The 11,260-nt window shown below is 39.4% G+C and overlaps 1 protein-coding gene across 3 annotated transcripts in view; it reads left to right on the plus strand.

Moving 5' to 3' along the window:
• The window catches only part of AKT3 (AKT serine/threonine kinase 3), a 157,076-nt gene extending 146,264 nt beyond the window's left edge, over nt 1–10,812 (plus strand). For 2 of the 3 annotated variants that reach the window (XM_054194072.1, XM_054194071.1), the window contains exons 13-14: nt 4,232–4,334; nt 6,960–10,811. In XM_054194072.1, coding sequence (XP_054050047.1) covers nt 4,232–4,334; nt 6,960–7,045 — 189 coding nt within the window. In that variant the 3' untranslated portion in view covers nt 7,046–10,811. Of the gene's footprint in view, nt 1–4,231; nt 4,335–6,959 lie in introns of all 3 variants that reach the window. The other variant, XM_054194073.1, reaches the window with a different exon arrangement.
• The last annotated feature ends 448 nt before the right edge of the window (nt 10,813–11,260 follow it).

Here is an 11,260-nt window from a genome sequence, read left to right on the forward strand (position 1 = left end):
TGGTGTTGAAGTACCGTGTCCCTCTGCATATACTTGTGCGCATCATTTATACCATACTCTGCTCCTGGTTTGTCTGAAAGGTTGTTAGGAAAGGATTTCTTACTGCCTTTCTCTCATTTTCTTCTGGAGGTGATGCCTAAGCTCCACGTGCTGGTTCCTCATTTCTTTGTAAGAATTCTACAGGAACCAGTAAGTTATTTTAGAGATTCTCCCATTAAAATTGAGACTGTGTCTTGCAAGTATCCCAACAATGATATGAAGATCAGAGAAATAATTTATTTGGGGTGAGGTGAGGTGTGCCTGTGGTGCCAGGTCCAGAGTCTGGAGTGGGATGTCCACAAAACTGTAGCCACAGTTGTTTTGGTGTGAGTCGGGTAGAGCAGGTCAAAAGGAGTGATGCTCAGTTCTGGCCATCCTCATAGTTGTGCTGGTGGAAATGGTGCTGTGAGGGAAGGAGGCGAAGTGTGTGGAAAGAATTAAGAAACCTTCCTGCTGCTCTCTGTTGACTTGTATCTGTGCATCTTCATTTCCTCTTTCCCACAGGCTGTAGGGATGGTTGGTGTATGTGAGGGTACAGCTTGTATAAACGCAAGCCTAAGCTGTTGCAGAGAGCCACGTGGCTGCATGGTTTGTTTTTGCAGTCACTGAAGTTTCCGACTGCTTTTAATGTCCAGGATATGAAAGGTACTGCTGTAAGAAGGATGAATCTCAAAACACCAGTGACATAAATTTCAATTGGATTCCTCCCTTCTGGTTACAGCCTGGAGTTCGGTGTGTTTACTTGTTTCACCTCCCCAGTCAGCTAAACTTCTGCCATAACGGGAAGGTTCGTTAGCTGTCTTACTGAATGCTATTGATAAACAGTTTTCTATTAATCCTAGCTACTGAGCATCGAATCGGAGCACCAACTTCCTCCCATCACCTGTGGTTGACGAATTTTGTTTTAATGGTGCTTTTCATACCTGACTGAAATTGTTATTGTGATTATTTGTTCCTTAGGAGTCATTTAGTACTGTGCTGCTTTTTCTGAAATAAGGTTTTCAAAGTATTTTCATAACCATTACTCTTTCAGATAGATGGAGAGAACAAGGGGGTGATCTAAAGTTGTAGTGAGGCCTGTTTGTTTTGGTGGACAAAAAAAAAAGAAAAAAAGAAGGAAAAGAAGCCTTGAGTAAACCAGTAATTAGCCAGTAACTTTGAGGAAGAAATGTGTCAGCTATTGCATTATCTTTTCCCTCTCTGGTTGCACGTCCATACATTGCTATATATTATGATCTTCCCCTGCCCTTCCTTTAATGTTTCATTAACTACTTTGACCTAAATCACAGTTGTTAAAGACTGCATAGGGAGTGTTTTCTCCTTCTCTTCACATAATGGTTGTAGCATGAAAGGTCTCTGGTTTACTTCGTAGTAAGAGTGGAGATGTGCATTGCGCCATTGGAAAGACATTGTTTCTTGTCCTTGACTTGAGAAACAAGAAAGTTTTTCCTAAGCCTGTATTTTCATATGAAGAGTTTTAATTCTTGTGAAATGGCATTTTCTGTTTCTGATCTGCAAAAATAATCCCAATCAGGGAAATAGTAAAATTGTTATAATAACCTGTTACCTAGTGGATATTTTTCATACCGAATTTACCTAATGTTTACTTCAGTTGCTGAGAACTGCAGAAAGTCTCTTAAAAGGATGTGCAGCGGTGGTCTGGTGGTTACTTGGCCTTGAGTAGAGTACATTACTTAGCTTCATGTAATTCCCCCCCCCCCCTTTTTTTTTTTTTTGACTTTTTGCATGTTCTTCTCTGAGGCATCAGAAAAATGGCAGTCTGGGATGTTCCACTGCAGTAACTCTGTACTTAGGAATCGTGTGGCTGCTCTGCTGGGGGACATACACACACAACAGATTTGGAAATCTGTTTTCATAGTGCAGAATTCATTGGGATGGCCAGGATGCATACAAAAATAATTTTCATAAAAGTGCAGGAATTTGTACGATAAAGCAGAATACTTTGTTTTTAAACACCGGATGTAACTGGATTTATACCTGGAAGATTCTTCTGATGTTGAGTTTATATATGTTAGTTCCTTAAGCATTAGTCTTACTATGCCCAAAACCTTTACTTGAAACCGCCTCTGCTGTTGTATGTTTTACATTCAGGAAAATGTAAGTGAAAAGTGAATTTAGTTTTCTAAAGTATTAATCAGATCTTTTGTACTGTTATAAGTATATGCAAGTGATGGATTTATTTTTGCTTAATAATTGCTTGGACTGTTACTGATGATTTGGATCAGATAAAATAGAACTCTTAGTATAAACTCAAAAGGACAAATGAACTGTTGCTGGAAAAAAAAGAGTCAAATTGTTGAATGAAGGGTAATTCTGAAGGACTTGTAGGTGTATCCAGGGAGGGGTGGAGGCAGAATCTGGTCCCATGGCCAAAGAACCGCCCAGCATTCTGGTGTGGTTTTCATATTGCAGGGTACAGTGAAGGTATCTTTCTCCAGCTACCATGGCTTTCATGTTACCACCTGTCAGTGTAGTATGTCCTATGGGAGAAGGAAAACATGAATAGAACTGGGCGGCAGTTTTCAACCTGGGTTTGGAAACAATAGGAGTTTGTACGTGCATTTGTAATGGCGATAAAAAATGGAGAGAGGTTTTGTGTGAGTATATGCATCTACATGTGCTTTCATTTAGGGTTTTTTGCTTTCATTTTGCTGTGGTTTAGATGCCCCATTTATGCACTTTACCATATTTTAATCATTTAGGCCTGATCTCTGATCAAAACAATCCCAAACTGTAAAGTATTAGGAATTAATAATTATCTAGATAGAGATCTAGTGTGAAGAACATCTTGTTGAAAGAGCTCTTTCTTTGGCTGGTTGTGCAGCACTACATACTTGCACAATCTAGTCCTCCTAGGGCAGGCTAGCTTGCTTTGGCTTTTGGATGGCTCAGTTTGTGAATTGTGTAGTCTCCTTTGGTTAGCACTGAGATCCAGAGCTGCTTCTAACATTCGTGGTTCATGCAGTAAAAGCTGTAAAAAACCCCAAAAAAGTCTTGTGCATCGAACATAGTAAAATAGTGAAGACTCTTGTTGTAAAAAGTTATCATCAAAAAGAAGAGTTTCTGAAATGTGCATTATGTATTGTAAATCACGTCTAGTGCATTGAACCTCGGTGAGGGGAAGGGGTTTAACAGCAGTTTTGCTTCCTTTGCTCTGGGGTAAATTAGCGACTTAATTATTTGTTGTTGGTGTTCTGGTTGAGGAGAGAGATAACATGAAAATAGAGAAAACCACACACAAGGTCTGATAATATCAGTCAACCATAATTTAACTTTTCCTAGAAAGGGAAATTGCTACACCATGTTCAGGGTGTGCATTTTAAGTTGCCTATGAGCAGATAACACCAAAGGGCACCAAGTTACAAAACAAAACATTGTCTTCTGCACCTCCTTTCCCCCTCCATGGCAATATCATGCCATGCTAAACTGCTGTATTGTTTTTGACTGGCACCATGCAGTGTGATATTCCATACTGAATATGCCTTCCAGTTAAAATCTGTGGCCTGTAGGCTGTTTTTCCGGAGGAGAAGGTGAATAGCAAGGCTGGTTCAAAAGAGGGGCAAGAAGTCCTGCCTGTGAGCTGTGAGCAAATACTAGAGATGCTGGGAAATACCGCACTGTACTGTGAAAGCAGTAGGCAGGATGAGATCCAGCAACTCACTTAAGCATGAACTGGCCTTTTTTCAAATACAAAATTTATTTTCCCATAATTTCTTCTAAAGGTAAGTTTAGATGTAGGCCTTCACCCTGAAAAAAAACGCGTTGTGCTTACTGTGTTCTCTTTGCAGTCCTTTCTGCCGTAGCTCTTTATACCACCCAGCTGAGGTGAAGTACCTAGAGGTGCCCTTGCCTGACATCTCTGCGGGTAATTAGAATGGCCTGAAGGGTTTCTGGGTAATTATCTTTATGCAGCTCAGTTTATCTGCAAGTCACGTGAGAGCAGTACTTGGAGTTTAACTGTGTTGGGCTTTTAGCTGGATTCTGAACTAGTATTTTTGGGATTGACTCTAATGGCTTCTGTCTCTTGCTAGAAGTTAGAGATTTGGGTGCCTCTCCACAGACCCACTGGGAGGTTTGATCTGGGGCATAGGGAAAAAGAACTTGTTTTCCTGGTAGTAGTTTTGCTGGTTTCAGGTATAGTAATTTCATTTTGTTCCTTGATCTCTTTCAGCTTGTACCTCCTTTTAAACCTCAAGTGACATCTGAGACAGACACCAGGTATTTCGATGAAGAATTTACAGCTCAGACTATTACAATAACGCCGCCTGAAAAATGTAAGTCAGAAATTATGCATAAGCTTACCTCAAAAATAATTAGTTCGTAACAAAGCACTGTGTAAGGTTTTTTCAGTTTGAATGGAAAAGCTGTTCTCACTGCTACTGGTAAAAGTCTTCATAGGGAAGTGTGTAAGAGTAACTCTCAATTATAGTGCCCTTTTGAAAAAGGAGTAATTACAAAGCTTAGAATATTAGATCACTCTGGGTTGCATGGGTGGTTTTTTGTTTGTTTTTTGTTTGTTTGGGTTTTTTTTAAATAAATGAAAACAGCAGCTTCAAATGTTTGCTGGTTGGGAGTTAAGGTCCCAGTTTGGCAAAGTATTTGAAACATGGACCCTGCTTTAAGCATGTGGACACTGCTAGTGACTTCAGTGGGTTGTCTCAGTTTAGGAAGTTAGGCATATGTTAAAATACTTTGAAGACCAAAAGAAATTAAAAAAAAGAGCGGCCAGAGACAAGTTGATGTCTCTCGTGTAGATATAAATTACTTGAAAATGAAATTTCCTACCGAGTCCTGTGCTTCAGCGGAGCTCTTAAAGAAATTATTAATAGGGATATAACTGCTGCGCTGGGCCTGGCACGGAGTTCCTTTGTTGGAGTGAACGTAGTTTCACTGCAGTTTGTATTTTTGTCATCTTCTGCTACACACAAGAATCGTGATCTGATCGGCCAAGCTAGGGCTTAACAGAGCTACTTACCCACTCAGAGCAGCTGAAATCTTGTTGCTGAGTTCTTGCATGAATTTCCTTTCTAGGTGAGGTTTGGTTTGTTGTGGGTTTTTTGTTTGCTTTTTTAATTGGAGGATGGGGAAGGAAGATCACAAAGGTAGACAATAAAGGCTATAGTTAAGGTTGATTACCCTTCCATAGAGCTATCTCATTTTTTGGTATTTTGCCATTCCCAGATTTAGCTACAGTTTTATGTTGGTTTACAGATCTGGAGTATTTTCTGTATTTTGCATTTGTAATGTTTGAACACAGTCATTTAAGGGATTTTAAGTCTTCCTGCTGTGAAAAAATAACCTTTCTTCTCCCATCTATCTTGATAAGAATTTGTTCATATTTGTAATTTGAACAAATTTTGCTAAAATGTGGATTAACTTGGAGTCTGTTAGTTCAATATCAGAAAGTCCGTTCTCTTGAGACTCCACATATGCAACGAGAATGGCTATTTATCCATCGAAGGCTGGAACAGTACAAAATATGTGGATGCTACCAAGACTTTAGCTTTAAATTTACTGAATTCAGAGCAAAGCAGGGAAACGACCTACCTGCCTCAAGTACCTGTCTTGGCCTCTGGTCATGGTCTGGCTGCTGCAGAATGAAACTTAGTATGGGCTGCAACCCCAGCCCCATCGTAAGAATAATAAATTCTTATGCTTAATGAGTAATGATGATTTTTAATTATGTTTCTTTAAAATCTATAAGTAATTATATTATCTACAATACGGTATCACCTCCTTCTGATGTAATTATGCAAAAGGAGCTCAAAATGTGTTTTAGGGATGGAAGGTTGGTAACTCTGTATCGGAAAGTTCCAGCTGAACTAAAGATCTTTCGTAGTTACAGAAATAATTTTCATAGCATTTAGGCCAGTTATTTAGGTATCAAAGTTTTACAAATCACACTAAGTGAGTATTGAAACTATATCTTGTAGTTAGAGTAATCAAACTGATAACAAAACAAACAAGCTCTGTACACTAACCTAATTTAAATTGACAGTGTAAAGGGCAGATTGTATTTGAAGTTACAGAACTGAGACTCACTGTTGAAGTCAAGCAGCCTAATCATAGCAGTTGCTCAAAGCTGCATTAACGCTAGTTTTTATTCATGGAATATATGAAGATACAAAAGGTACGTGATTCTGAAAGGTTGCAAATAAATACATCATTAGAATAACAGTTTCAATAGGAGTCTTGAAGGATAAGCACTGTTTAAAAATCCATGTGAGAGTGTAGATCCAAATTCTCAGAGTTAGGCAACATCTGGTGCTTGGTTTCCATTGGCACTGCAGGAATTATGTAAATAAAAATATTTATGAGTTTGGCTTCGTCCGTGTTTCCTCTGATCCCAGTAAATACTGTAAAAATAAGTAGTTTACTAAAAAATAACATGTAAGAATTGAAACACATAGAACCTGCAAGAATTGTTCATTTTGTAGCTGTTCTTCCCTTTAACTCCCTTTGAAATGGAGGAATATTTAAAGATATCTACAGGAAGACTATGACTTCCTGAACTCAGCTTAAGAACCAGTGTAAACTGGCTGCTTCAGTCGCCTTCTTGGCTGCCAGAAGCGAGACGTGCTGGCATGTTTCGATTAGCCTAGAAGGGGTAGTAATGATTGAAGTTCTCAGGTGATAGTCATAATAAAACAAACCAACCAACCAACCAACCAACCTACCCTGAAATAAATGGTGACTTATTGAAGTCCTTTCAGTGACTATTGATGTCCTTTCAGTGGGAATCATTCTACTGTATGAGCATAAGCTCACATTAATAAAGTCTTACTTTAACTTGAGCCTTTACCTTCAGCTTTGAACCCCGAAAGATGTACCGCATTTCAGGTGAATAATAAAATTTTGTTGCCAATATAATGACATTTTGAACTTCTTCCTTAATACAGATGACGAGGATGGTATGGACTGCATGGACAATGAGAGGCGGCCGCATTTCCCCCAGTTTTCCTACTCTGCAAGTGGACGAGAATAACTTTTTTGTTCTGCTGCTTCACTGTCATCTTAGGTTTATCACTGAAAATGATTCCTGAACATCACCACCAGTACTAGATGCTATTTAAGATAGCGGGGGCACTTTCAGAGACCGTTCCAAATTGAACAAGTTTCTTTCCCAGACCTACCTAAAATCCGTTTTGGTTTTGCATGAAATATGAGATTTTTCTCTACTGCGCTCTCCCGCTGTTGCTGCTGCCCACAGTCTCAGTCTAATAGCAACGTCAAGAAGTTACTAACAGTTTCTTTGGAGGTAGATGACTCGGCTTCAGCATTGTACACTTAGTGCACAAGGAGTCATCTATTTTTCCTCACAGTGGAGGCTAAACAAAAAAACCGTGTTGGTCCAGCTTATCTTCTTCCAGAAGATGAATCAAAATTGTAATTAGTCTAAAAAGACCAGTCTATAACACTTTCTTGCATCTGTTTGTGCTGGTTAGAACAAGGAAACGTAGGGGTGGTGATGTACATATGCAAGGTTTTTGTTAGGCATATCATTACTTGAAGCAGGTCTATGTCATTAACATCTGGCTGGAATTTGTTTGGGAAACGTTTGAGAGAAGGACTTAAACTGTTGATATATATAAATATATATATATATTATTTTTTAATTACTGTTGGATACTACAGAAGAAGCAGAAGGGCTGGGCTCACCCAGCCTGCCACTTAGAACTTCCAGGTTCACGTGCAATCATGGAGAATCGAACATTATACATGCAAGAAATGAAGGCATAAAAGCAGCAGTTGAAGTGGTTTAAGGGGTCTTATAATTTGCACCAGATAACATCTTTCTCATGCTTTTCTTTTTCTTTCATGATATACATCACCTCTGATGGCTGAAGAATGTAGACAGGCATAATGGTATTGCTTTTCACCAAAATGTGTGCACCAAGGTAAACAGGTGTTTGCCTTACTCGTTTTATTTTGAGTTTGTGAATTAGCTTTTTCTCCAGGTGTTTAACTCTGAATATTCTTTGGGGGTTTGTTGTTTTTGGTTGGGTTTTTTTGTTTTTTTTTTTTGGTTATACTGCAGTAGTATTTATTTTTAGAGATAAGGATTGTATGTGTCATGTTTGCAAATGCTGCTACATCTTAGATAGAACAGGCTTATAGCAGTTAATTTTGTAATATATGGAAGGACTGTACAAGCTGAAGGGAATAATGCACTTTTCTCCCATGTGGAAATTTTAACAAGGCTCTGAAATTGTACATACTGCTTAGAATCAGATTTTTGTGAATGAAATACTGTCTTTTAATTGTTTGGCAATGGAGGTGAGGAATTCCAACTTCATGTGCCAAAGGGTTAAAAACAGACAAAAAAGCTACATCTTGTGCTCCACTGAGGATGAAGGTGATGTAAGACCCTGACAACACAATAGAAAATTTCTGTTCTATATGAAGGAATTGCATTTGAACAACGAGACCACAGTGATTACAAGAAAAGCACTTTATTTTAATAATTCAAAGAGTAAATTTCTGGGATCAGCCTGTTCTCAAGCAAGGCTTGCCCTCAACCAAAAGAGTCCCAAAAGAGTCCCGAAACCCAGCATGTTACGTGTAACCGTGGTACCTGATTGACTGAATTTAAAACGTCGCAAGAAACTGATAGGAGAACGTCTTTCCATTTCCGAAGATCTGTATCTAACAGAAGGTGTGCATAAACTTCAGCTTTGATCTTCAGCAATGATAATCTTAATAATAAACCCTTTGGTGCTAGGAGTCGGGACGTTACGTGATGCAGCGATAGCGTTGCACGTGCCCTTGCTAACGACGTCGGAAAACCCTGACTCCATGGGATTATCATTTGAAGTATCTCTGCATTCGGGTCTTGTTAGCTCCCACGAAGACTGTGATATCGCGGAGTATTACCGGTTGCGTGGTGTGAATGAGTAGGTGAGTCTGAAAGGCGAGATGTTCCTACGCAGATGCCTTCGCCTCTTGATGCGGCAAGTTGCGTGCCCGAGCATGAAGCCCACTGCTGGCAGTGCATGTGCTGGGACGATCAAGGGGTAGACGGGCATTTTAAGCAAGGCAGCTAAAGATGCAGACTAATTTAGACAATTTTTCATGTTTCGTGTTTTATCTGTAGTATGGATAATCAGTCAGAAATATATTATCGTGATGTATATTCTAACTACGTAGGATCTCCTTCTGTCACCTTGTAACACTAAACACGTGTAGGGATTATCCCTCTACGGAGAGAGAGGAGCGCAGCAAACGCGTTGCAGGTCTGTTCTGCACCGGGAGCGTAGAGGTGTCTGCACCGACACAGCCAGTGAGTGACTGAAATAACCGAGTATTTAATAGTCGGGCATTAATTAGTTCTCTGCAAAGGCCTCGTACTTACAGACTAAAACTATGGTGATTCAAAATCTGTGTTACATGCCTGTGGGTTTTTTTCCCCCCTATGTTTTCAGCTTGTAATAGCAATAAGTTTCTTGACACAGGGCACCTCTAGCTAATGCCCGACCGGCGCCGTGCCTCTGGCCAGCCCGTCCTCGCGTGCGGAAGAAACCCTGTGGTTAGCTCGCCATCGCCTAGCTAGTTAGAATGCGGTTCGCGGTAAATACCTGTCAGTGAATTATTTGAAAACCTTTTTAAGACTTTGCTGTGCATTGTGTTGCCTGCCTTCCAAAACGTCATTGATCGAGTTTATGCTACGGAGGGAGCCAGTGGCCACTTCGTGCTGCCCGGGGTTGGGGGGTTCTCTCTCTTTCCAGTGTTAGACACGGATGGAAGACGAATGGGCCAGGGGTGCCGAGGGAAACTTTTGAAGCTCTTCTTTTGCTGTTCGCAGTTGTGGTTGCATTCGGACAGGAGGTGGTGGCTGGTTACCTTGGCGAGCCTTTCGAGCACAATACGTTTCAGACTTTGACTCCAGCTTGTACTGACCTCCATGACATACAGTATGCCCTCTTGTACTGCAGCCATCTCGGAGGAAATAGGTCATTTCTGTTTGGATTTTGGCAGTTTTGCACACAGCTTCGCTTTCCACACTAATCCATCTTCCAGTACATTCCTGTCGCTTCAAGAACATTTATTCCAGTATTGTTTTATGGTTTTTTTCCCATCTTTACTTGCAGCTTCTTAAAGCTGACTGTTCTTGCAGGGGCCATGTGCTTCTCCTAGAGTACAAAAGTAAGGTCTTTCCTTACTAACTGCAGGGTCTATATATTACACCTCAATGTACACACTTTGCTGCTACTGTTTGTACTGTCTACAGTAGAATTTCCTTATCTTGCTCCTGGTAGTGCATTACAGGCAAGCATGAAATGTAAAGTATTTATTTAAATAAAAACCTCTAAATTGGTAATTGAATTACCTCCCTGTAGCTTTAGAGTTTGTGACATTTCTTGACCTTGCTAGTTCTTTCATTAGATCCATGCAAGATCTAGTCATATGGTTAAGGATATTAAGCAGACACGACTATGAACCCAAGAAACCGTATTACTGTTGGTCATACTTAAACTGTTTATTTCCTTAAGTATATGACCCACAAGGATGTGAAATAACTACGAGAAACTGTTTTTGTACACTGTACATCCTTAGTATTTTTACACGTATATGATAGGGATGCACATTATTTTCCTTCGTACAGACAGCTTAAATAAAGCACTATGTCAATCTGCTACTTCTGTGTTTTTTAATGCTAATTTGTTCTGGAGGTTTGTAAATATATATATATATATGTTCAAGCTTGCCACAAAGGACGTATTTTTTTATATCTGCACATTACTGTTAAATATCTTAGAGGATAAAATTCCTAAGTTCTGTGTCAGAGAAAGCAAAAGAGAAATGAGAAGGCTATATTGCAGATTACGAAAGATTTCTCAAGTTTTGGGTTAAATATTTACTTCATATTTTAAAGTAATTTTATATAGGTTAGATGTTTCAATCCTGAAATGCACAAAGAATTTACTTAATTTCTTCTTACAAGAAAATGTACATCGTTATTTTTTTATCACTGTATATATAATGATCTGTGCATGTTTAGCTACAAGTTTTATTTGCTGTGAAGTCCTAGTGATAACTGTAACTCGCTGTGACGTATTTCAAATACTGGGTGATCAGTTTCAGCTTGTAAATTATTAAGTTACAGTATTGTTAAAAAAAAAAAAAGTTCTTATGCCTAAGCAAGATGTATCTGTGCTTTGGACGGAGGCTCTTTCCATGCAGGTGGTTCATGTTAACTCTA

This window comes from Rissa tridactyla, chromosome 3 (assembly GCF_028500815.1).
Source record: "Rissa tridactyla isolate bRisTri1 chromosome 3, bRisTri1.patW.cur.20221130, whole genome shotgun sequence".
Lineage (NCBI taxonomy): Eukaryota > Metazoa > Chordata > Aves > Charadriiformes > Laridae > Rissa > Rissa tridactyla.